Source organism: Coregonus lavaretus (genome assembly GCF_964263955.1).
Source record: "Coregonus lavaretus genome assembly, chromosome: 21".
NCBI lineage: Eukaryota > Metazoa > Chordata > Actinopteri > Salmoniformes > Salmonidae > Coregonus > Coregonus lavaretus.
In genome coordinates, this window is record NC_140008.1 from 9760554 (window position 1) to 9786904 (window position 26351).

Here is a 26351-nt window from a genome sequence, read left to right on the forward strand (position 1 = left end):
GTGACTGAGTCTCACAGTGTACCGACACATCGCAGAGTCAGAGACTCTCACAACATACCACTCACAACATGCTCAATTTCCTTTGACAACCAAAACCCATTGACATGTTCATATACTGTACATTAGTAGTGCTAGCCTGGATGCTAGGCTGTTTCTGCTTTAGCTAGCTTGTCTTGTGTTTCCTAAACTGCCTAGCATCCAGGAGGGTGCCATGTTTCTCAATACAACCCCTTGAGCTCTCTTTCTTTCTTAATTTCTGTTGTGTGCAGTGGATTCAGTTGACCAACTATAATAGATGTGTTTCCTCTATAGTTGCTCAAGTTATACGCTGAGTGAGTTCTCCGGCCTTGCAAGGTTTTGCGTCTGTCATCAAAGTGACTCTGGTTGATGTTGTTTTTCCTCTATGAAGGGAAGCTGCCCACACTCCGCAAGGTATTCTGTACGGTCGCAGTTTGGTGTACTGTGAGTGTGTTCTCTCAAAGCTAATGCATATACAGTGCCTTCAGGAAGTATTCATATCCCTTGACTTACTCCATATTTAGTTGTGTTACAACCTGAATTCAAAATGGATTACATTTATGTTTTTTTCACTCATCTACACACAATAACCCATAATGACAAAGTGAAACCATTTTTAGAAATCTTTGCAAATGTATTGAAAACTAAATACAGAAATATCTCATCTAAATAAGTATTCACACCCCTGAGTCAATACTTTCTAGAATCACCTTTGGCAGTGATTATAGCTGTTAGTCTTTCTGGGTAAGTCTCTAAGAGCTTTGCACACCTGGATTGTACAATATTTGCACATTATTATTTTAAAAGTTATTCAAGCTCTGTCAAGTTGGTTGTTGATCATTGCTAGACAGCAAGTCTTGTTATAGATTTTCAAGCCGATTTAAATAAAGTCAAAACTGTAACTAGGCCACTCAGGAACATTCAATGTCATCTTGGTAAGCAACTCCAGTGTATATTTGGCCTTGTGTTTTAGGTTATTGACCTGCTGAAAGGTGAATTCATCTCCCAGTGTCTGTTGGAAAGCAGACTGAACCAGGTTTTCCTCTAGGATTTTGCCTGTGCTTAGCTCTATTCCATTTATTTTTATCCCAAAAAAAAAACTCCCTAATCCTTGCCGATGACAAGCATATCCATAACATGATGTAGCTACCACCATGCTTGAAAATATGAAGAGTGGTGCTCAGTGATGTGTTGTGTTGGATTGTGTTGTATTTTCCCCCAGGACATAAAGTTCATTGCCACATTGTTCCAGTTCTACGTTAGTGCGTTGTTGCAAACAGGATGCTTGTTTTGGAATATTTTTTATTCTGTACATTCTTCCTTCGTTTTACGCTGTCATTTATGTTAGTATTGTGGAGTAACTACAATGTTGTTGATCCATCTTCAGTTTTTTCCTATCACAGCCATTAAACTCTGTAACTGTTTTAAAGTCACCATTGGCCTCATGGTGAAATCCCTGAGCGGTTTATTTTCTCTCTGGCAACTGAGTTAGGAAAGACGCCTGTATCTTTGTAGTGACTGTGTAATTAATAAGTGTAATTAATAACTTCACCATGCAGAAAAGGGATATTCAATGTCTGCTTAGAAAATATTTACCCATCTAGCGATAGGTGCCCTTCTTTGCGAGGCATTGGAAAACCTCCCTGGTCTTTGTTGTTGAATCTGTGTTTGAAATTCACTGTTCGACTGAGGGACCTTTACAGATAATTGTATGTGTGGGGTACAGAGATGAGGTAGTCATTCAAAAATCATGTTAAACACTATTATTGCACAAAGAGTGAGTCCATTTAACTTATTATGTGACTTGTTAAGCAAATCTTTACTCCTGAACTTATTTAGGCTTATCATAACAAAAGGGTTGGATATTTATTGAGCTTTTCATTTTTGATGAATTAGTAAAAATTTCTAAAACCATTATTCCACTTTGACATTATAGGGTATTGTGTGTAGGTCAGTGACACAAAATCAATTTTAAATTCAGGCTGTAACACAACAACATTTGGAAAAAGTCAAGGGATGTGAATAATTTCTGAAGGTTAACTTGGAGCAAAATAACATTACTTATTTACTGGTTCTGTCACCACAATGCTGCGGCAGTTATTAACCTATATTGTAATGGCCGTCAGTGTCTGTTGGAAGTTGGAAAACGTTATTGTACTGTATCGTTTTTTGCATGGTTTGTGGTTTGGAGTGGAATCATGGGTTCTGGTTTCTCCCTGGTTTCTATAATGACAAACTTAACTGGCGCCTCAGAAAGGAGAGAAGAAGAAGAAGGTGTCCAACATGGACACCCTGCAGGAACAGAGGAAGAACAAGAAAGAGATGGAGTTTGAGCTGAAGCTGGCTGCAGAGAAGGAGGAAATGTATGAACGAGAGAAACAGCTGAAGATCAGTAGACTGGTGCAGGAGGTAGGAGTAATGATCTGACTGGTGCAGGAGGTAGGACTAATGATCTGACTGGTGCAGGAGGTAGGAGTAATGATCTCACTGGTGCAGGAGGTAGGAGTAATGATCTGACTTGTGTAGAAGGTAGGAGTAATGATTTGACTGATGCATGAGTTAGGAGTAATGATCAGTAGACTGGTGAAGGATGCAGGAGTAATGATCTGACTGGTGCAGGAGGTAGGAGTAATGATCAGTAAACTAGTGCAGGAGGTAGGAATAATGATCAGTAGACTGGAGCAGGAGGTAGGAGTAATGATCAGTAGACTGGTGTAGGAGGTAGGAGTAATGATCTGACTGGTGCAGAAGGTAGGAGTAATGATCAGTAAACTGGTGCAGTAAGTAGGACTAATGATCAGTAGACTGGTGCAGGATGCAGGAGTAATGATCTGACTGGTGCAGGAGGTAGGAATAATGATCAGTAGACTGGTGCAGGAGGTAGGAGTAATGATCAGTAAACTGGTACAGGAGATATGACTAATGATCAGTAGACTGGTGCAGTAAGTAGGACTAATGATCAGTAGACTGGTGCAGGAGGTAGGAGTAATGATCAGTAAACTGGTGCAGGGGGTAGGAGTAATGATCAGTAGACTAGTACAGGAGGTAGGAGTAATGATCAGTAAACTGGTGCAGGAGGTACGAGTAATGATCAGTAAACTGGTGCAGGAGGTAGGAGTAATGATCAGTAAACTGGTGCAGGAGGTAGGACTAATGATCAGTAGACTGGTGCAGGAGGTAGGAGTAATGATCAGTAGACTGGTGAAGGATGCAGGAGTAATGATCTGACCGTTGCAGGAGGTAGGACTAATGATCAGTAAACTGGTGCAGGAGGTAGGAGTAATGATCAGTAAACTGGTGCAGGAGGTAGGACTAATGATCAGTAAACTGGTGCAGGAGGTAGGAGTAATGATCAGTAGACTGGTGAAGGATGCAGGAGTAATGATCTGACCATTGCAGGAGGTAGGACTAATGATCAGTAAACTGGTGCAGGAGGTAGGAGTAATGATCAGTAAACTGGTACAGGAGATATGACTAATGATCAGTAGACTGGTGCAGGAGGTAGGAGTAATGATCAGTAGACTGGTGCAGGAGGTAGGAGTAATGATCAGTAAACTGGTGCAGGAGGTATCTCGCCAATAGTATGTGCGTTCTTTTTTCATTTATACTTTGCTGTATGACTGAGCCATAACCCAGCCTTGAGTTATATGTTGTTCTATATGACTGAGCCATAAGCCAGCCTTGAGTTATATGTTGTTCTATATGAGTGACCAGTGACCCAGTCTTGAGTATTCCGTTGCCTTGCGTTGCGCTGTGCAGTGCCCCAGGTGTCAGAGACTGAGCGGGAGGATCTGGAGGAGTCGGAGAAGGTGCAGCGCTGGGTGGAACGTCTGTGTCAGACATGGCTGGAACAAATTTCCTGTGTGGAGAACGAGTCCCCAGAGGTACACCTAGAACCCCCTCTCCTAGAACTATGTAGAACTACCTCTCCTAGAGCTATGTAGAACCACCTTTCCTAGAACCCCCTTTCCTCCTTGTATCAGTGAGGACCACCTGTGTTCCTATCGCATATGATTTTTTTATTTGTAGGTAATTTATAGATTTGTGGTAGGATACAGTGAGTCATTTATCTTGTTATTCAAAGACAGTGATCATAGTGCTCTGTGACTGTCTGTGTGGAGTACTGTGATAGCTCTGTGGTTGTGAGTGTCTGAGTGACAGGGCTTGTCCTTCAGATGTCCCCTCCTCGGTCTCCTGCCTCTGGGCCCATGGTGAGGCGTTTCCATGGGGGTCTCCGGCTGGCAACCACTGACCTGGATGATTTCAACTTGGATGAGGTGGACCAGAGTCTGAGGGGGCACCTGAAGAGACTGGACCCCACCCAGCCTTCTTCCTCCCAGCCCCCACCACCCCTACCTCTCCCGCCACCTTCCCCCAGACTCAACCCCACCATCCCCAACTTCTCTCCCCCCTCACCACGACCATCGACCCGCAAGCCCCCTCCCTCGGCTTCTACCGCGGCCTCCAGAGGATGTCAGCCCCTTCCTCCTCCTCCGCCTCCACCTCCTCCTTCTAGGTACCCTCCTCCCTCCTCCTCCTACTCCTCCTCCTCCCACTACCCCCCTCCCTCCCAGGCCACCCTCCCCCCCCCGGCCCACTCCTCAACCTCCACCTCCTCCACCCCCTCCGCCCCCACCTCCCCAGCACCCTGAGGGTACCACCACCATCACCCCTCCAGTCCTCCAGAGACAAGGAGCGAGTGGGAAGGGGGTGGGTACCTGCCGAGGGGAGGTTACTCCTCGTCCAACGCCAGTGAAATGACCTACCCCTCGAACTCTAAGGTAGCCTCCCTGGGGTGTCTATGGTCTGGTCTGAAAACAACCCCTAGCCCCTAGCCCTTGCCTTGCCCCGAAACCTTTTAGCTGAGTTGATGGGTGCGGACAAGTGTGAGTAACAATATTGTTATGGTTCCCAGTAAACCATCCAATTGGTTTAGGGAAGATACTTTTACATTGCTGCTTACATCTTGTTCCTTCAGATCTCAGAACATCAAGGGGGCAGGGTAATTTGTTAGGACATTAACTCTGCATGATCTGTGCCGGGAAGATGTATGGGAGAGGAAAACATCACAATGACTGAATGGTGTGAAGAACGACATCAATTTCCTCTCCATTGAAATGAAATGCTGGTTTTTATTCAGTCTGTTTGTGGTGGTGCTGTGTGATTTGTAATGTTGTTATAGTATTTGACAGCAGTGGGTGTAGAATCGCATGGTGTGTTGTGGTGTGATATGCAGTAAGTGGTGGGTGTTTTACGTTAAGTTGTCTATGCAGGCGAGAGAGGCTGTGAGTCAAGAATGAATAGCTCATCTTTAAGTGCAATATTTCTCCTCTCTTGATGTATGTTCCACTTCAAACCACCCCTTTGAGTGTGTGTGTGTGTGTGTGTAACATTGATATTCCAGTAGCGTTTGGCAAAAGTAATTCAGGGATGAATACACAATACTCTTTCCCTGGTTCAGGTGATGAGAAACACTTCCCATGTCAATGGTGTATCCAATTCAAGCAATCCCCTGGTAAGTCTGATATTTGAGATTGTTCAGTAAGCCTGCCTAGAAGGAGTTACTTGTGTGATGTGAACAAATGTTGAGACAAGCCATGCCACGTTCTTCACAGTTCTAGAACATCCCCAGGCCTCTGATCTTACAGGGTTATACATAGAGATACACAGGGTTAAATCACAGTTGGTAAAGCTCTGATGTCAGTGGTTTCATCATGAGCTGTTTGTTCTGGGATTCAGCAGTAGAATCCTTATGAGTGCTTTTCAATAATGTCCATGGTGCTCTGCTTCTCACTGTAGACCACTGTAACCCCATTGTTTGCTGTCATATTTGCTGCTCATCGGATGTTCCCAATAGCAAATAGCTCCTAGCCCACCCAACCAGAGGCGTCAGATGGCCCCTGCCATGTCTAAACCAGTCATGCTACCCCAGAACCAGTCCCATCGACCTACCCTCCGCTCTGAGGGCGTGGTAAGAAACACAGACTCCTAACCCCCCTCTTTCTCTCTCCCTCAACCCCTTTGTGCACGCTTGCTGTGTTCTCCTGTCACTGTCCCTAGCCGGGGTGCTAGTTGGTTGTCACTGTCCCTAACCAGGGTGCTAGATGGTTGTCACTGCCCCTAACCAAGGTGCTAGTTTGTTGTCATTGTCCTAGCCAGGGTGCTCGTTCAAGCTGTTTCCCTGGTTTCTGTGCTGCACCAGACAAGGGTGGTTAGCGTACAGATGCTAACTTCATTATCAGGATGTTATCAGGTTGACCCAGAGGCTAGGCAGGCAGAGGCTATCATAGCTGTTGGATGAAAACCTCTTAAAGGTCCAATGCAGTAGTTTTTATCTCAATATCAAATCATTTCTGGGTAACAATTAAGAACCTTACTGTGATTGTTTTCAATTCAAATGGTCAAAAATAAACACATCATCATAGCAAAGAGCAATTTCTCAAGCAAGAATCTGGCTAGGACGGTCTGGGAGTGGTCTGAGTGGGGAGGGGAACACTGAAAACTAGCTGTTATTGGCAGAGAGGTTTGGAACTCCCTTTCTTGTTGGTCTATTAACTAATTTACCGCCTGGTGATGTCACCAGGTAGACCAAAACTAGGGCTGTGACAATACCAGGATTGCAATATTGTTTCCACAGCAAAAGTGAAAACACGAAGAAGACCAAATTGTTCGGTCCTTTAAAAACCTGCTGTATGTAAAATATTGTGTGCTAAGGTTTAAAAAAAAAATGTTGGACTCTGGATGACAACATAATTATGTTTGTTTCCAACATTAGGGGTGTTAAATCCGCTTCGTGTTTTGTTTCCTTGCCGTGATACTCGTTTACATTATTATTCCAACCTCATAGTGTGGAAATATATATAAAACACAGGAAAATCATGTTTTTGATTGCACTGTATTCAAAATAGATTCTGAAGTTTCATAATTGTATGTTCGTTAATGGGAAAATATGGCAGTTTTTTCCATTTCCTGAAAGGTTTCTGTTTTGGAGATAAAGAGGTTTTCATCCAACAGCGAGGCTATGCTAATGTCCCTTCCTCTCTCCCTGTCACTCTGTCTCTATGGAGATAGCACTCACTCTGCTCCCACTGGTCATTTACCATATGTCAGCACCACAGGAGGTTGGTGGCACCTTAATTGGGGAGGACGGGCTCGTGGTAATGGCTGGAATGTCATCAAATACATCAAACACGTGGTTTCCATGTGTTTGATGCCATTCCATTTACTCTGTTCCAGCCATTGCTATGAGCCGTCCTCCCCTCAGCAGCCTCCACTGGTCACCACCATCCAGAAAAACCAAGAGAGGATCAGCTCTTTATATATCATCCATGTTGTCAAAGGTGAATCCACAGAGAGTATTATCGTCTTTGCAGTTTATCTACAGAACTTGTCAGTAACAGAGTACTTAACCGTAAGATGCAGAGAGAAGTAGATAGAGAGAGGGAGAGAGAGGGAGAGAGAAAGAAGAAGCTTAGTGTTGTAGTGTCAATCTCTTATGAATGCTGTCTGGTTCCTGTGTTACAGCCCCCCGAGATGCTGAAACGGATGGTGACGTATAACACCTCCTTTAGGTCCAACAACAAGAGACAAGTAATCCATACCCATCACCACCTTCCCTTCTGACTCTCCTCTCCTCTGACTCTCCTCTCCTCTGACTCTCCTCTTCTCTGACTCCTCCTCTCCTCTCCTCTCCTCTCCTCTCCTCTCCTCTCCTCTCCTCTCCTCTCCTCTCCTCTCCTCTGACTCTCCTCTGACTCTCCTCTGACTCTCCTCTCCTCTCCTCTCCTCTCCTCTCCTCTCCTCTGACTCTCCTCTGACTCTCCTCTCCTCTGACTCTCCTCTCCTCTTCTCTCCACTTCTCTTCTCTGCTCTCCTCTGCTCTGAGTGGTTATTAGTAGTTTAGTGGCTGTTTCCCCTTCCTCTTTCCTATCTAAATCAATCCCTCTTTCTTCCCTTGAGTGATGCATGGAGTGACTGCCTCCTTTACGTCTCTGGTTCCCAATCTGTCCTCTCTGTTGGATGCACTAGTTCCTTGTAGTCGATAGCTCAACTAATGACTGTGTACATGAATTGGGCGTTATTTTGTCTCTATGTAGATATGCAGATGGTGTGGATGCTGAATGGTGTACATTATGTGGGTGTACGACTTCTTTAAGTGTCCAGGTTGACCTCATGTGCGCTGACAGTGCATTGTCCCGCTGTCAAGGCCTTTTTAGTGTTTGATACAAACTGAGACTGAGACCACAAACCACTTCCTGTGCTCTAGGAAGAAAGACCTCCCTGTTTTTATTCTAACCTACATGATTATTGTTATTACATTTTTTGATTTGACAGTCCTTGTTCTAAACTTCATTCCAGATCTGTCATAACAAACTCTGTGGAAATCTCAATTGTCACTCTGCTGTTCCCTATATTCTGCACTGTATCTGGTGAAAAGTGATGCACTATAGACAATTTGAAATGCAGCCTCGTACCTCAGAGGGCCTTTTGTTCTGGTGATGCTTTTCAAAAATATGTTGATGTGCCCATGAGCAAGGCACTTAACCCTAATTGTTCCAGGGTCACCGTCAATAATGGCTGTTCCCTGGCTCTGACCCCATTCTCTGAGGGTTCTGTGGGATATGTAAGAAAACTATTTACCAATTCGCACTTGTACATTCAGAAAACAATGCTTTTATAGAGACGCTTTTTATTCCTCCTTTGTTACAGATGACGGTGTGTATGCTTTTGTGTGTGTGTGTGCATGCGTGCGTATCAATGAGGCCTGTCCTAGAGGAGAAAGATGAGCCTTTAGATGTCACATTGTGAATGTCACATTAGCAGACAGAGACACGTGAAAGGCAGATTGAATAAGCCTGTTCTGTTTTCTTTCTCTCTTCTTTTACTCCTTTTGAGATATTTTGAAGTGAAAATAAAAAATGCGGTCGCTATCTCGCTTTTTCAAATGACAGTTCTTGAACAGTGGAGAAAACTGAAAAACTGAATTTCAGCAACTGTTGGTAGGACAATGGAAGTTTGCTTCAAAAATCTATGTTTTATAGTTACATCCAATGCATTGAAACACTGAAATGTGTTGGTTTTAGCAATAAAATATTGATTTTTGAAGTTAGCCTTGTTCGTTTAATTTGACCGATATTCATACTGACGTTCTTATCTCTACAGTTGCCTAGACCTTGTCATCACTTTATTTTACAAAGATGGAAAGATATGGAAAATGGATCCACAGCCTTGGTTTTTCTCATATTATTAAATCAATCCATTTAAAGTACCATTTAAAGACATAGAAGTGGTTGTCAAAAGAAATCTAGCCCTTTAACACTCAGCACACTCATTCTCTGCTAGGGCCTGATTACATGCCAAAGTCATTTAGAAACGTAATGATAAATGATAAATGATACGCTACATTGAACTGGTTTGGGTTGAACCTATGAAGAAGTTTTACAATGTTGTAGCCTAACAAAATAAAGAATTGCCATTTCAGTGATATAGGGTTATATTATAGGCCTATTGCTCAACCATGTTTCCTAGTGGTGCTGAACCTCAATGCAGGAATGACATGTTGAACTGTCTCATCATATGTTGTTTGTCTTTCAGAGCTTTCAGAAATATGTGGAAGACTTTGATCCCCACTCCATGGTACTGTATGCCTGAGCTTAGCCTGTCTATATCTGCCAGACTTTTAAACGTATAGGATCATGTCATGTACAGTGCATTCGGAAAATATTCAGACCCCTTGACTTTTTCCACATTTTGTTACGTTACAGCCTTATTCTAAAATTGATTAAATTGTTTCCCCCCCCCTCATCAATCTACACATTAAATCCCATAATGACAAAGCAAAAACTGGTTTTTATAAATTTTTGCAAATGTAAAAAAAAAAGAAAACGGAAATATCACATTTACATAAGTATTCAGACCCTTTACTCAGTACTTTGTTGAAGCACCTTTGGCAGCGATTACAGCCTCGAGTCTTCTTGGGTATGACGCTACAAGCTTGGCACACCTGTATTTGGGGAGTTTCTCCCATTCCTCTCTGCAGATCCTCTCAAGCTCTGTCAGGTTGGATGGGGAGTGTTGCTGCACAGCTATTTTCAGTTCTCTTCAGAGATGTTCGATCAGGTTCAAGTCCGGGCTCTGGCTGGGCCACTCAAGGACATTCAGAGACATGTCCCGAAGCCACTCCTGCGTTGTCTTGGCTGTGTGCTTAGGATCGTTGTCCTGTTGGAAGGTGAACCTTCGCCCCAGTCTGAGGTCCTGAGAGCTCTGGAGCAGGTTTTCATCAAGGATCTCTCTGTACTTTGCTCCGTTCATCTTTGCCTTGATCCTGACTAGTCTCCCAGTCCCTACCGCCGAAAAAAACATCCCCACAGCATGATGCTGCCACCACCATGTTTCACCGTAGGGATGGTGCCAGGTTTCCTCCAGACGTGACACTTGGCATTCAGGCCAAAGAGTTCAATCTTGGTTTCATCAGACCAGAGAATCTTGTTTCTCATGGTCTGAGAGTCCTTTAGGTGCCTTTTGGCAAACTCCAAGCGGGCTGTCATGTGCCTTTTACTGAGGAGTGCCTTCCGTCTTGCCACTCTACCATAAAGGCCTGATTGGTGGAGTGCTGCAGAGATGGTTGTCCTTCTGGAAGGTTCTCCAATCTCCACAGAGGAACTCTGGAGCTCTGAGTGACCATGGGATTCTTGGTCACCTCCCTGACCAAAGCCCTTCTCCCCCGATTGCTCAGTTTGGCCGGGCGGCCAGCTCTAGGAAGAGACTTGGTGGTTCCAAACTTCTTCCATTTACGAATGATGTCCACTGTGTTCTTGGTGACCGTCAATGCTGTAGAAATGTTTTGGTACCGTTTCCCAGATCTGTGCCTCGACACAATCCTGTCTTAGTGCTCTACGGACAATTCCTTTGACCTCATGGCTTGGTTTTTGCTCTGGCATGCACTGTCAACTGTTTGACCTTAGATAAACAGGTCCCACAGTTGACAGATCATGTCCAATCAATTGAATTTACCACAGGTGGACTCCAATCAAGTTGTAGAAACATCTCAAGGATGATCAATGGAAACAGGATGCACCTGAGCTCAATTTCGAGTCTCATAGCAAAGGGTCTGAATACTTATGTAAATACGGTATTTCTGGGGTTTTTGCAAATAATTCTAAAAACCTGTTTTCACTTTGTCATTATGGGGTATTGTGAGTAGATCGCTGAGGATTTTTATTTATTTAATCCATTTTAGAATAAGGCTGTAACGTAACAAAATGTGGAAAAAGTCAAGGGGTCTGTATACAGGTGTAGAACCCACAATACGCAAATATATCTCTTTGAAGAAGTAGATCATTCATATACCACTGGGCACAGACGTCAATCCATTGTCTATTCCACGTTGGTTCAACGTAATTTCATTGAAATGATTTGGAAACAACATTGATTCAACCAGTGTGTGCCCAGTGGGATGCCAATAAGATCTTTACGAAGAGACTGAACAGAAGATGTGCCTTTGAAGATCTGTGAATCGTGACTTTGACTATAAAGCCGTGTGTAAATGTCAGTCTCCCTTCAATGTGAGCCATGCCTTCTAGGTAACCATAGATCCTCATTGAGTCGCTGTGACAGCCATTCTATTCGTGTTATAGCCATCCTGGAAACCTCTTTTGTTCTCGTCTTTCTTTGAAAAAGTAAATGCACCTCAGGAAAGCGGTTTTCTATAGCTAAAGCCATATATAATGGAGATATAATGTATATATTGTACTATCCATACACTCTTAGAAAAAAAAGGTGCTTTCTAGAACCTAAAAGGGTTCTTCGGCTGTCCCCATAGGATAACTCTTTGAATAACCCTTTTTGGTTCCAGGTAGAACCCTTTTGTTTCCAGGTAGAACCCTTTTGTTTCGAGGTAGAACCCTTTTGGGTTCAATCTACATGGAACCCAAAAGGGTTCTACCAGGAACCAAAAATGGTTCTACCTGGAACAAAAATGGTTCTCCTATGGGGACTGCCGAATAACCCTTTTGGAACCCCTGTCTATACATGTCTATTCACTGTGATCCAGTATTGTGATGTAACCATCCCTCTCTGCTGGCTGTGTTAACAGTTCTCCTCGGAGCAGATAGCTGGACGAGACGTGAGACTGCTGAGAATCAAAAAGGTAATCAGAACCCCCCTCAGGATTAACTGTCCAGTTATGACTACAGTATACTTCTCAGGTTGTTATAATAATAATATGCCATTTAGCAGATGCTTTTATCCAAAGCGACTTACAGTCATGCGTGCATACATTTTTGTGTATGGGTGGTCCCGGGGATCGAACCCACTACCTTGGCGTTACAAGCGCCGTGCTCTACCACCTGAGCTACAGAGGACCATGCTTTTTGTGAAGGAAAGAATGATTAAAACACATTTTCCTTCGGGGCACATAGAGTTAATCCTGCCCTGCAGAATCATTCCTTTATTACCTCAGACAGACATACAGTAGGATGACAGACATACAGTAGTATGACAGACATACAGTAGGATGACAGACATACAGTAGGATGATGATGATACATCTATGGCTTTAAATTGTATGTAATGAATGGATTACATGTACTTCCATGTACAGTGAGGGAAAAAAGTATTTGATCCCCTGCTGATTTTATTCGTTTTCCCACTGACAAAGACATGATCAGTCTAGAATTTTAATGGTAGGTTTATTTGAACAGTGAGATAAAGAATAACAACAAAAAAATCCAGAAAAACGCATGTCGGAAATATTATAAATTGATTTGCATTTTAATGAGGGAAATAAGTACTTAGTACTTGGTGGCAAAACCCTTGTTGGCAATCACAGAGGTCAGACGTTTCTTGTAGTTGGACACCAGGTTTGCACACATCTCAGGAGGGATTTTGTCCCACTCCTCTTTGCAGATGATCTCCAAGTCATTAAGGATTCGAGCCTGACGTTTGGCAACTCAAACCTTCAGCTCCCTCCACATATTTTCTATGGGATTAAGGTCTGGAGACTGGCTAGGCCACTTGTTTTCTTGGTGACTATGGTCCCAGCTGCCTTGAGATCATTGACAAGATCCTCCTGTGTAGTTCTGGGCTGATTCCTCACCGTTCTCATGATCATTGCAACTCCACGAGATGAGATCTTGCATGGAGCCCCAGACCGAGGGAGATTGACAGTTATTTTGTGTTTCTTCCATTTGCGAATAATCACACCAAATGTTGTCACCTTCTCACCAAGCTGCTTGGCGATGGTCTTGTAGCCCATTCCGGCCTTGTGTAGGTCTACAATCTTGTTCCTGACATCCTTGGAGAGCTCTTTGGTCTTGGCCATGGTGGAGAGTTTGGAATCTGATTGATTGATTGCTTCTGTGGACAGGTGTCTTTTATACAGGTTACAAACTGAGATTAGGAGCACTCCCTTTAAGAGTGTGCTCCTAATCTCAGTTCGTTACCTGTATAAAAGACAGCTGGGAGCCAGAAATCTTTCTGATTGAGAGGGGGTCAAATACTTATTTCCCTCATTAAAATGCAAATGAATTTTTAACATTTTTGACATGCGTTTTTCTGGATTTTTTTGTTGTTATTCTGTCTCTCACTGTTCAAATAAACCTACCATTAAAATTATAGACTGATCATTTCTTTGTCAGTGGGCAAACGTACAAAATCAGCAGGGGATCAAATACTTTTTTCCCTCACTGTATCTCTCTTACCTTAGGTTGGACCACTTGATCTGGCCGTGGAGGGGGGAGTAGACTCCCCTCTGGGAAAGCTAGTGGTATCTGCCATTTATGATGGAAGCTCGGTAGACAAACATGGTGAGTCCATAAATGTCATAACGAAGTCCATAAGAAAGCACCCCCATTGGTATATGTTACAGTATTCCATTGAAAATGCAATACAGAAATACTGCTTTTAGCTTTTTGTTGTTGTTGTTGGGCTACATAGACAATTGATTTTGTATTTCAACACTTGATTGATTTTGGCTTCATGTAAAGAACCTGACAAACATGAATCTCTTTCCTTATGCTCTGTTGTCAACAATAAACATGGAATGTTGTTTTGTGTATGATTTCAGAATATCAATGAGAAAAGGTTTATTGTACCCAATCTCTCAGTCTGATATTTATTAGGCTGGCTCATTTCATATCCCCTTGGAGCCATTATAGTATAAACTAATCCCAGGCTATTGAGTGGGATCTGGTTACAAAGCATAAATTGAATCTACATAGGCAGCACTATTGTGGTATGTAAAAACAATTGCAGACAGCAATTAATTAGTAACTGACTCTGCATGTGTGTGTGTGTGTGTGTGTGTTGTGTGTGTGTGTGTGTGTGTGCCTCCCCAGGTGGGATAGTACCAGGAGATGAGGTGATGGCTGTGAATGGGGAGATCCTGACTGACTCCTCACTGACAGAAGGAGAGAACTCTCTGAACGAGGCCTGGAACAGTGGAGGGGTACGATTCTACTGTCTTTTTTTTACAGCAACTCTGACAACCATATCGAAGATCAGAAATACTGGCGGGTATTTCTCGCAGCAGAATCGATGAGTTAGGCAGTTTACGTTCATGACTATTCTCAATAAACAGCCATTTATTATATTTATCCCGATACTACCCTGATCGTTTGTGCTGAAGGTAATTTGTTGCCGTACAAGAGTTTTATTGGTGTGGTTATAAAGGCCAGCCCTGATCAAAACGTTCACAATCAGACCAGTTGGTTTTATAGTGAGGAGAGGAGAGGAGAGGAGAGGAGAGGAGAGGAGAGGAGAGGAGAGGAGAGGAGAGGAGAGGAGAGGAGAGGAGAGGAGAGGAGAGGAGAGGAGAGGAGAGGAGAGGAGAGGAGAGGAGAGCGGTGGGGGGAGGGGAGAGGATATTTTGTAACCATAGAAATCCTGTATGGAAGAGGGATAGAAATGTCATCACATTTTTAGGAAGATGTTATAGATTTGTTTTATTTCTTTATATGTCTGTGTGTCTTTAGGATTGGATTGAGCTGGTGATAGCAGTGTCACCTCCAAAAGAATACGAAGATGAGGAGTAAGTATATTCTCTCCATCAACTCAACATATAGTATATTCTCTCCATCAACTCAACATATAGTACATTCTCTCCATCAACTCAACATATAGTATATTCTCTCCATCAACTCAACATATAGTATATTCTCTCCATCAACTCAACATATAGTATATTCTCTCCATCAACTCAACATATAGTATATTCTCTCCATCAACTCAACATATAGTATATTCTCTCCATCAACTCAACATACAGTGGGGAAAAAAAGTATTTAGTCAGCCACCAATTGTGCATGTTCTCCCACTTAAAAAGATAAGAGAGGCCTGTAATTTTCATCATAGGTACACGTCAACTATGACAGACAAAATGAGAAAAAAAAATCCAGAATATCACATTGTAGGATTTTTTATGAATTTATTTGCAAATTATGGTGGAAAATAAGTATTTGGTCACCTACAAACAAGCAAGATTTCTGGCTCTCACAGACCTGTAACTTCTTCTTTAAGAGGCTCCTCTGTCCTCCACTCGTTACCTGTATTAATGGCACCTGTTTGAACTTGTTATCAGTATAAAAGACACCTGTCCACAACCTCAAACAGTCACACTCCAAACACCACTATGGCCAAGACCAAAGAGCTGTCAAAGGACACCAGAAACAAAATTGTAGACCTGCACCAGGCTGGGAAGACTGAATCTGCAATAGGTAAGCAGCTTGGTTTGAAGAAATCAACTGTGGGAGCAATTATTAGGAAATGGAAGACATACAAGACCACTGATAATCTCCCTCGATCTGGGGCTCCACGCAAGATCTCACCCCATGGGGTCAAAATGATCACAAGAACGGTGAGCAAAAATTCCAGAACCACACGGGGGGACCTAGTGAATGACCTGCAGAGAGCTGGGACCAAAGTAACAAAGCCTACCATCAGTAACACACTACGCCGCCAGGGACTCAAATCCTGCAGTGCCAGACGTGTCCCCCTGCTTAAGCCAGTACATGTCCAGGCCCGTTTGAAGTTTGCTAGAGTGCATTTGGATGATCCAGAAGAGGATTGGGAGAATGTCATATGGTCAGATGAAACCAAAATTGAACTTTTTGGTAAAAACTCAACTCGCCGTGTTTGGAGGACAAAGAATGCTGAGTTGCATCCAAAGAACACCATATCTACTGTGAAGCATGGGGGTGGAAACATCATGCTTTGGGGCTGTTTTTCTGCAAAGGGACCAGGACGACTGATCCGTGTAAAGGAAAGAATGAATGGGGCCATGTATCGTGAGATTTTGAGTGAAAACCTCCTTTCATCAGCAAGGGCATTGAAGATGAAACATGGCTGGGTCTTTCAGCATGACAATGATCCCAAACACACAGCCCGGACAACGAAGGAGTGGCTTCGTAAGAAGCATTTCAAGGTCCTGGAGTGGCCTAGCCAGTCTCCAGATCTCAACCCCATAGAAAATCTTTGGAGGGAGTTGAAAGTCTGTGTTGCCCAGCGACAGCCCCAAAACATCACTGCTCTAGAGGAGATCTGCATGGAGGAATGGGCAAAAATACCAGCAACAGTGTGTGAAAACCTTGTGAAGACTTACAGAAAACGTTTGACCTGTGTCATTGCCAACAAAGGGTACATAACAAAGTATTGAGAAACTTTTGTTATTGACCAAATACTTATTTTCCACCATAATTTGCAAATAAATTCATTAAAAATCCTACAATGTGATTTTCTGGATTTTTTAAAATCATTTTGTCTGTCATAGTTGACGTGTACCTATGATGAAAATTACAGGCCTCTCTCATCTTTTTAAGTGGGAGAACTTGCACAATTGGTAGCTGACTAAATACTTTTTTCCCCCACTGTATAGTATATTCTCTCCATCAACTCAACATATAGTAAACTCTCCATCAACTCAACATATAGTATATTCTCTCCATCAACTCAACATATAGTATATTCTCTCCATCAACTCAACATATAGTATATTCTCTCCATCAACTCAACATATAGTATATTCTCTCCATCAACTCAACATATAGTAAACTCTCCATCAACTCAACATATAGTATATTCCCTCCATCAACTCAACATATAGTACATTCTCTCCATCAACTCAACATATACAGTGGGGGAAAAATGTATTTAGTCAGCCACCAATTGTGCAAGTTCTCCCACTTAAAAAGATGAGAGAGGCCTGTAATTTTCATCATAGGTACACGTCAACTATGACAGACAAATTGAGGAAAAAAATCCAGAAAATCACATTGTAGGATTTTTAATGATTTTATTTGCAACTTATGGTGGAAAATAAGTATTTGGTCACCTACAAACAAGCAAGATTTCTGGCTCTCACAGACCTGTAACTTCTTCTTTAAGAGGCTCCTCTGTCCTCCACTCGTTACCTGTATTAATGGCACCTGTTTGAACTTGTTATCAGTATAAAAGACACCTGTCCACAACCTCAAACAGTCACACTCCAAACTCCACTATGGCCAAGACCAAAGAGCTGTCAAAGGACACCAGAAACAAAATTGTAGACCTGCACCAGGCTGGGAAGACTGAATCTGCAATAGGTAAGCAGCTTGGTTTGAAGAAATCAACTGTGGGAGCAATTATTAGGAAATGGAAGACATACAAGACCACTGATAATCTCCCTCGATCTGGGGCTCCACGCAAGATCTCACCCCGTGGGGTCAAAATGATCACAAGAACGGTGAGCAAAAACACTACGCCGCCAGGGACTCAAATCCTGCAGTGCCAGACGTGTCCCCCTGCTTAAGCCAGTACATGTCCAGGCCCGTCTGAAGTTTGCTAGAGTGCATTTGGATGATCCAGAAGAGGATTGGGAGAATGTCATATGGTCAGATGAAACCAAAATAGAACTTGTTGGTAAAAACTCAACTCGTCGTGTTTGGAGGACAAAGAATGCTGAGTTGCATCCAAAGAACACCATACCTACTGTGAAGCATGGGGGTGGAAACATCATGCTTTGGGGCTGTTTTTCTGCAAAGGGACCAGGACGACTGATCCGTGTAAAGGAAAGAATGAATGGGGCCATGTATCGTGAGATTTTGAGTGAAAACCTCCTTCCATCAGCAAGGGCATTGAAGATGAAACGTGGCTGGGTCTTTCAGCATGACAATGATCCCAAACACACCGCCCGGGCAACGAAGGAGTGGCTTCGTAAGAAGCATTTCAAGGTCCTGGAGTGGCCTAGCCAGTCTCCAGATCTCAACCCCATAGAAAATCTTTGGAGGGAGTTGAAAGTCTGTGTTGCCCAGCGACAGCCCCAAAACATCACTGCTCTAGAGGAGATCTGCATGGAGGAATGGGCTAAAATACCAGCAACAGTGTGTGAAAACCTTGTGAAGACTTACAGAAAACGTTTGACCTGTGTCATTGCCAACAAAGGGTATATAACAAAGTATTGAGAAACTTTTGTTATTGACCAAATACTTATTTTCCACCATAATTTGCAAATAAATTCATTAAAGATCCTACAATGTGATTTTCTGGATTTTTTTTTCTCATTTTGTCTGTCATAGTTGACGTGTACCTATGATGAAAATTACAGGCCTCTCTCATCTTTTTAAGTGGGAGAACATGCACAATTGGTGGCTGACTAAATACTTTTTCCCCCCATTATAGTATATTCTCTCCATCAACTCAACATATAGTATATTCTCTCCATCAACTCAACATATAGTATATTCTCTCCATCAACTCAACATATAGTACATTCTCTCCATCAACTCAACATATAGTATATTCTCTCCATCAACTCAACATATAGTATATTCTCTCCATCAACTCAACATATAGTACATTCTCTCCATCAACTCAACATATAGTATATTCTCTCCATCAACTCAACATATAGTACATTCTGTCCATCAACTCAACATATAGTATATTCTCTCCATCAACTCAACATATAGTATATTCCCTCCATCAACTCAACATATAGTATATTCTCTCCATCAACTCAACATATAGTATATTCTCTCCATCAACTCAACATATAGTAAACTCTCCATCAACTCAACATATAGGAAACTCTCCATCAACTCAACATATAATACATTCTCTCCATCAACTCAACATATAGTATAATCTCTCCATCAACTCAACATATAGTATAATCTCTCCATCAACTCAACATATAGGAAACTCTCCATCAACTCAACATATAATACATTCTCTCCATCAACTCAACATATAGTATAATCTCTCCATCAACTCAACATATAGTATAATCTCTACAGTATGTGAATGCATAGCCTACAAATGCTCACAATTATTAAATTGAAAGTAGAATTGTCTTAATGTGTCGACTGTGATGTGACTGTAGCTAGATGGCCACTCCCTTAGTGAACCTGGTCTGTGTTGTGTGTGTCTGTCAGACTGTGTATCTGTCCATGTTCATGTCTCTATGTTGTGTGTGTCTGTCCAACTGTATCTGTCCGACTGTGTCTGCATCTCTATGTGTGTGTGTCCAGCCCTAAGTCGGCATCAGTCAGTCCCACTGCGAACCGAAAGGTGTTTGAAGGCAGTGCATCAGTGTACAGACACGGCTACCGGTTCCAGTTATAACCCTGAACTCCCACCCTGCACACCCCCACCTGAGAGTAAACCCTTACCCCCATGCACCCCTGTGCCCCTGCCAGAGGGGGATGTTTGCCGTGACTCTGTTTAGCCCCAGGGGAGGTGGGCTATATGTTCTTGTGCACTATGCATCTATTTCATGTGACAGTGTTTCTGTCAATCAGAAACGAGGACACACCAGCTTCAAGACAAGTTTTATGCCTCTCATTTTAGACACTTAATGTCACAATGAATGACACAGTGCCTGTCTTCTAGAGCCATAGACATACTGCACATATGTGTATATCTAATGCTCTGGCCTGTCCTAAGAGGTCACGGCCATACGTAGCATGACATAGCCTTCTGCCAGCCTTCAGCAGTTGTTCTGATTGACGTTAGTCAATAGGGACTGTTACATGTTTTGACCTATACTGGGAGATTACTATAGTGGTGGTCCCCAAACTGTCCCCAACTGTTTTGGTGCTGTGACCCACCAAACGCTTTTTTGGAATGTTCCCATGTACCCACCACATTATGACCTATCTAGTTGAAACAAATGTTTCTGGTCACAATTCATGGCTCAAAAAGAATTTATGGAACCCACAAATGGGTTCAATCAGTCTATTTATGTGGAACACAGACCTATAGGGTTTCTCCACACATCTGTATGCGGTGTTATTTCTAACTTGCTTCTACTTGTGACTAAAGACATGTTCTACGGCTCCTCAACGGATGACATCCAAGTAATTCACTGCTTTCTGTCTTTCTGTAGGACATTCTTCTGAGAGTCACTTCACCGCCAGCCTGCCAAACAAGCCACACCCACCAACCAGCCAAACAAGCCACACCCACCAACCAACCACCCTTCTCATTCTCTCTGATCTATTTCTATCATCACAATCAAATCCCTGCATCAAACTGTTTCAAATGCAATGCTGATCGTTACTGAAAGCAAGTCTGTTGAACCAGAACCACGCTGTCAAATGCTACCTGTAAACTGTACGTGAACTTCATCCTCTGTTGAGTTTCATTTAGATCCCAGTACAGATACTTCCTGGAGAATCTGGAGGGTTATGATATATATAATAATATTGATATGGGGCTATATTTAAACAATGCTATGTAACTGAATGTCTAGAAATGTCTAAATTTGGCCCAACTCTCTAAATACATGTCTCTGGTAACCCCACTTCTTCTCATATTAGAACACGACAGCAAAGGAAGTGTGTCTTATTGAGTTTCGAGTCAATCTAGTGGTGAAAACCTGAACTCTGAAGAGCCCGAGTGTCAACTGGTCTATATTGTTCATTCCCAAGTGGAGCTGGTAGTGCTGAAAGTCTAATTAAATGCTAAGTGCATCTCAGTGAGCTTCTAGTATGCTATAGAGCAAAGCATGAGCTGGTGCACATGCAAACATGTTAGTAGAGGTTCTGACTAACGGTGAGTAAACTGGAGGCTATAAAAATTTAAAACAGAGTCACACACTACATATAAGCTCCCAGTAGTTTATTGGGTAAACCACCAACGGTTCGGCATCACAGTGCCCGTGGTTTACCCAATAAATTACTTAACTTATACTGTATATATAGAGAGTTATTTTATTTTTATAGCCTTCTAGTATGCCATAACATGCCCTTGGCTCTCGGTGAAATGGCACTCCTAAGTCCCCAATTAAAGGTGTTTGATATTATCATTCAGTTACAATGGGTAATCAGAAGCAGACGCAGAGTCCCAGCAGGCAGGCAGGCACACTGTGATGTAATCAATGTCCTTCCTCTGAAATCACTCTCTCAGAATTAGTAAAGGTATTTGTTCACTTTGACTGACTGATGAGATTGTCTTGACTTAAAAGATTGTCAGTTTATAATACTGGAATTCTAATGCATTAGTTAGTTAAATCTCTCTCTCTCTCTCTTCTCTCTCTCTCTCTCTCTCTCTCTCTCTCTCTCTCTCTCTCTCTCTCTCTCTCTCTCTCATTGCATTGATTAAAATATTGTTGTGGATATTAGTCCTAAATCTCATACTCATTATGCACTCCTGTGAAATTATTAACGTCCACAGGGGGCAGTCATGTTCCTCTCTTCTGGTCTAAAGTGGAGTTCCTGATTTTACAGTAATTGGCGAGGTCTCCCTTAATGGATTGGTCATTCATTAGAGGCACTTATCGTGTCCTACTTACACTACGGGAACACATAAAATATTAATCATAATTATTGTAGCCTGTGTGAAATCGGTTGTACAATTATCAATTCCATGTGTCTACAAATTAAGTAGTTCAAGTAGGATTGCATGCCTAGAGCTCTAATACACCAGGCAATGATGTAATAGCAATGCTCACTGCTCAGGGAATGATGTTCTGCTCCTTTTCAAATGTGGTGGCATAAGTGACTATCTACAGACCTTTGTGTGTGTATGGATTGGATCGACCGGTTTTTGTACGGTAGTCAAAGGCACATGCTAAAGCCAAAGGTGGCCAAGAAATTGTGTTTGGCGTTCCCTCCTCCTCCGTACCCTGTTTCAGTACCGTGACGAGCTCCCGGTAAAGGAACAGAACCCCAGATGGTCACGGAATCCAATCATTTCTGACAGTTAAGCGATTGTATTTTGTTTGAGGACGTGATGGACTCTAGCTGCGTTTAAAAACAAATAGGAGTAAAACTCTTGTCTCTGCAGATGTGATTTCTTGTTTGTTTATTTCCGAATGTTGGTTGGATACTCATTCAAGACAAGAGGAACAAGTGAGAAGATGCACAATCCCTACGATTTTTTATCAGTTTGTAAAATAACTTCCGTAGCCTACTTTTTATTGAAAATCATCTGTCTATGGTGGCTTTTTGTTGCACTCGGTGTCTAAGAAAAATTATTTTTAAAATTACAGTGTAGTCAAATCAAGTTGTTCTTGGAACGTGATGATCTCACGACACAAACGGGTAGGTGTTTTGGATGTGTGCGCGCTTGATGGATGGCTCAGCTGTTGAGTGAGTTTGTCGAGGCAGTTACAGTGCTTTCAGAAAGTATTCATACCCCTTGGCTTATTCCACATTTGTTGTGTTACAGCCTGAATTCTAAATTGATTAAATATATTTTCTCTCTCACCCATCTACAGACAATACCCCATAATGACTAAGTGAAAACATGTTTTTATAAATGTTTGCATATTTATTAAAAATGAAATTCCGAAATATCTAACTTACATAAGTATTCACACCCCTGAGTCAATACTTTGTAGAAGCACCTTTGGCAGCGATTACAGCTGTCAGTCTTTCTGGGTAAGTCTCTAAGAGCTTTCCACACCTGGATTGTGCAACATTTGCCCATTATTCTTTTCACTATTCTTCAAGCTCTGTCAAATTGGTTGTTGATAATTGCTAGACAACCATTTTCAGGTCTTGCAATGGATTTTCAAGTAGATTTAAGTAAAAACTCTAACTCGGCCACTCAGGAACATTCACTGTCTTCTTGGTAAGCAACTCCAGTGTAGATTTGACCTTGTGTTTTAGGTTATTGTCCTGCTGAAAGGTTAATTAATCTCCCAGTGTCTGGTGGAAAGCAGACTGAACCAGGTTTTCCTCTAGGATTTTGCCTGTGCTTAGCTCCATTCCGTTTCTTTTTAAAACTCCCCAGTCCTTAACAATTACAAGCATACCCACAACATGATGCGACCACCACTATGCTTGAAAATGGAGAGTGGTACTCAGTAATTTGTTGTATTGGATTTGCCCCAAACATAACACTTTGCATTCAGGACAAAAAGTGAATTTCTTTGCCATTTTTTTTTACTGTTTTACTTTAGTGCCTTGTTGCAAACAGGATGCATGTTCTGTAATATTTTTATTCTGTGCAGGCTTCCTTCTTTTCACTCTGTTATTTAGGTTAGTATTGTGGAGTAACTACAATGTTGTTGATCCATCCTCAGTTCTCTCCTATCACAGCCATTCAACCCTGTAACTGTTTTAAAGTCACCATTGGCCTCATGGTGAAATCCCTGAGCAGTTTTCTTCCTCTCCGGCAACTGAGTTAGGAAGGACGCCTGTATCTTTGTAGTGACTGGGTGTATTGATACACCACCCAAAGTGTAATTAATAACTTCACCATGCTCAAAAGGATATTCAATGTCTCCTTTTTTTTTTTACCCATCTCCAATAGGTGCCCTTCTTTGTGAGGCATTGGAAACCCTCTCTGGTCTTTGATGTTGAATCTGTGTTTGGAATTCACTGCTCGACTGAGGGATCTTACAAATAATTGTATATGTGAGGTACAGAGATGAGGTAGTCATTCAAAAATCATGTTAAACACTATTATTGCACACAGAGTGAGTCCATGCAACTTATAATGGGACTCGTTAAGCACATTTGTACTCGTGAACTTATTTAGACTTGCCATAACAAAGTGGTTGAATACTTATTGACTCAAGACATTTCAGCTTTTCAATTTTAATTAATTTGTAAACATTTTGAAAAACATAATTCTACTTTAACATTATGTTGTATTGTGTGTAGGCCAGTGACACAACATCTAAATCGAATCCATTTTAAATTCAGGCTGTAACACAACAAAATATGAAAAAAGTAAAGGGGTGGGAATACTTTCTGAAGGCACTGTATGTCATGCACCGTATCTAAATAAATAAAAAAAAATCCAGTGAGAAACCTATGCCTTTTTATACTTGGCCCAAATTACTCACTATTGATGTTTTCTCTGTCAAAGAAGCTCATCATTCGGTTGGGGGGGGGGGTCAGCTTAATATTGCAGATAGATTGTATCTTCCATCAATGTAATTGTCTGCATCACTTCCAATCCCCCATGTTTTTTATATATATACTCCTGTTTACTACTTGTTATTTTAGTCAGAAAGTGATGGGAAAAACATGACCATCCTGTTAAAAGCACCTCAAGAAAAAAAGCACCTCACCTATTGATGTCTCAGTAGGTAAATGAAGACAGAGCCAGGCATTCATACTCCTGATATCCCTTTGGCATTTTAGGGCCAACGTTCTCTCCCAAAATCAAATGCCATCAAATGACATCATGATCTTACTCTTTCCTTCTCACCACATCACGTTACACTGTAAAAAAAAAAAATCCTGTTGTTTTTACAGTAACTTACTGGCAGCTAGTTACCTGTAAGTTGCTGTACAAAAATTTAACAGTATGTTACCGTACCGTATTTTACGGTATACTGTTAATATTTTTAAGGTATAATGTTTTACGGTATACCAATACTGTTACTGTAATATATTTACAGTATCAATAATTCTACTGTAGTTGTTTTACAGTAACAAATATTCTTACTGTAAAGGCCTATTTGCATATTTCCCAGAGTGTGTTGCCTTTCGAGTGAATTGTAGCGTTACCACACATTACTGTATTTGTTAGTGACAGAGACATGGTTGTTGATTTTCTTCATTTTCAGTCCTGTGGTCTTCAACAAGTGAGTTCTTAGGTGAATGTTATCATTAAAATTCAACTCTTTATGACAATATATTACATATCTCATAAGGCCTTATTTTGAGGCCTAGTTTTACCCTGATACAGTGGCCTGAAACTCATGGTTTGCAGGCCACATCAGGCCTCAAAACGAATTGTATTTGTCACACGCGCTGAATACAGCTGGTGTAGACTTTACTGTGAAATGCTTGCTTAGGAGCCCTTCCCAACAATGCGAAGTTAAAAAATAAAATAATAATAGTAACACAAGAGGAATAAAATAAAATACACAAGAACAGAGCTATATACAGGGAGTACCAGATCAAAGTACAGAGGTATGAGCCACTTCGCAAGCCAGCATAATATGAGTTGGAAGTTGGGTTGCAAAACTCCAGTAACTTTCCCTGGGAAACCTGGGAATTTTACCAGTATTTTGCAACCCTACTTGCAAGTCACATTATTCTGGTTCGCAAAGTGATGTGTATTGGAATTCAGGCGTTCCAACATTTGGGATTTCCATTCACCCGCAACCTGCATTCAGAATGACTGTCAGGGTTAGGGACATTGTGGAGACTACCTAAACCCTTTAAACTGGAACAACCATTTAAGTAACGGGTGCAACAAATCTAACTGACTGGATTAGTTTAGAATTGTTTTATTTATCTTTGTTTAGCATAAGATTAATCAATCATTAATGTACATGCAAAAACACAGATAAAAACATCTAAAATCTACCTGCAGTAGAGCATGCTGGGAAATATGATAACAAATAGTTATGAGTGTACAGTACCAATAATAATAGTATTTTATGGTACCCAATTCTCTCACTGTAATATTTTTTACCATTTTTTTACAGTAACTTACTGGTAACTGGCTACCAGTAAGTTACTGTAATTAAAACAGTTTGACAGTACCATTACTGGTACTGTAATCTATTGTAAGGGTGGGGGAAGGGTAGAGTTGTTTGAATTCAGGCTAGGTGATGTTGCAATTTGTCTAATTTCCAAAAGGGGCATGCATTTTTACATGTAGCTTCCTATTTTGTGTGAGCTTCAATGGAAAATTATTTATTTAATATAAAACAACATGGCCACAAACAAAGCAATGCATATAAAATAACAAAACAGGTACCAATTCACTAAGAATAAAATATTCCATTTATAAAAAATAATTTGCAAAGACATTTTCGGTCTTGCTTCAGAGGATGTGTTTTGATTTTGTTGCCCGTGTGCTTTTAGTGTGGCATTCAATTTTGAATATTCACAAATACAGTAAGTGAACTGCTACTGTATTTTACAAAGCATTTTTTACGGTAATGT

The 26351-nt window shown here is 41.6% G+C and overlaps 3 protein-coding genes across 4 annotated transcripts in view; all 3 read left to right on the forward strand.

Annotated features, from left to right (window-relative positions):
* The window catches only part of LOC311149273 (harmonin-like), a 37615-nt gene extending 16007 nt beyond the window's left edge, over positions 1–21608 (forward strand). The window contains exons 15-20 of the mRNA XM_084186397.1: positions 9613–9654; positions 12113–12166; positions 13724–13823; positions 14355–14464; positions 14991–15046; positions 20378–21608. Coding sequence (XP_084042523.1) covers positions 9613–9654; positions 12113–12166; positions 13724–13823; positions 14355–14464; positions 14991–15046; positions 20378–20390 — 375 coding nt within the window. The 3' untranslated portion in view covers positions 20391–21608. The remainder of the gene's footprint in view (positions 1–9612; positions 9655–12112; positions 12167–13723; positions 13824–14354; positions 14465–14990; positions 15047–20377) is intronic.
* LOC311149274 (harmonin-like) lies at positions 6–5962 on the forward strand. 2 transcript variants are annotated; one of them, XM_084186399.1, is made up of 3 exons: positions 6–2427; positions 3778–3902; positions 5480–5962. In XM_084186399.1, exons 1-3 carry the CDS (start codon positions 2302–2304, stop codon positions 5481–5483), a joined length of 255 nt encoding a protein of 84 aa, XP_084042525.1. In that variant the 5' UTR covers positions 6–2301; the 3' UTR covers positions 5484–5962. The 2 variants fall into 2 exon arrangements, with proteins under 2 accessions (XP_084042525.1, XP_084042524.1); XM_084186398.1 differs by lacking the exon at positions 5480–5962 and having other exon boundaries at positions 3778–4507.
* Positions 21609–22514: 906 nt separating the features above from the next.
* Positions 22515–26351, forward strand: part of LOC311149272 (ATP-binding cassette sub-family C member 8-like) — a gene marked incomplete at both ends in the record, with an annotated part of 153072 nt that continues 149235 nt past the window's right edge. The window contains one exon of the mRNA XM_084186396.1: positions 22515–22535. Coding sequence (XP_084042522.1) covers positions 22515–22535 — 21 coding nt within the window. The remainder of the gene's footprint in view (positions 22536–26351) is intronic.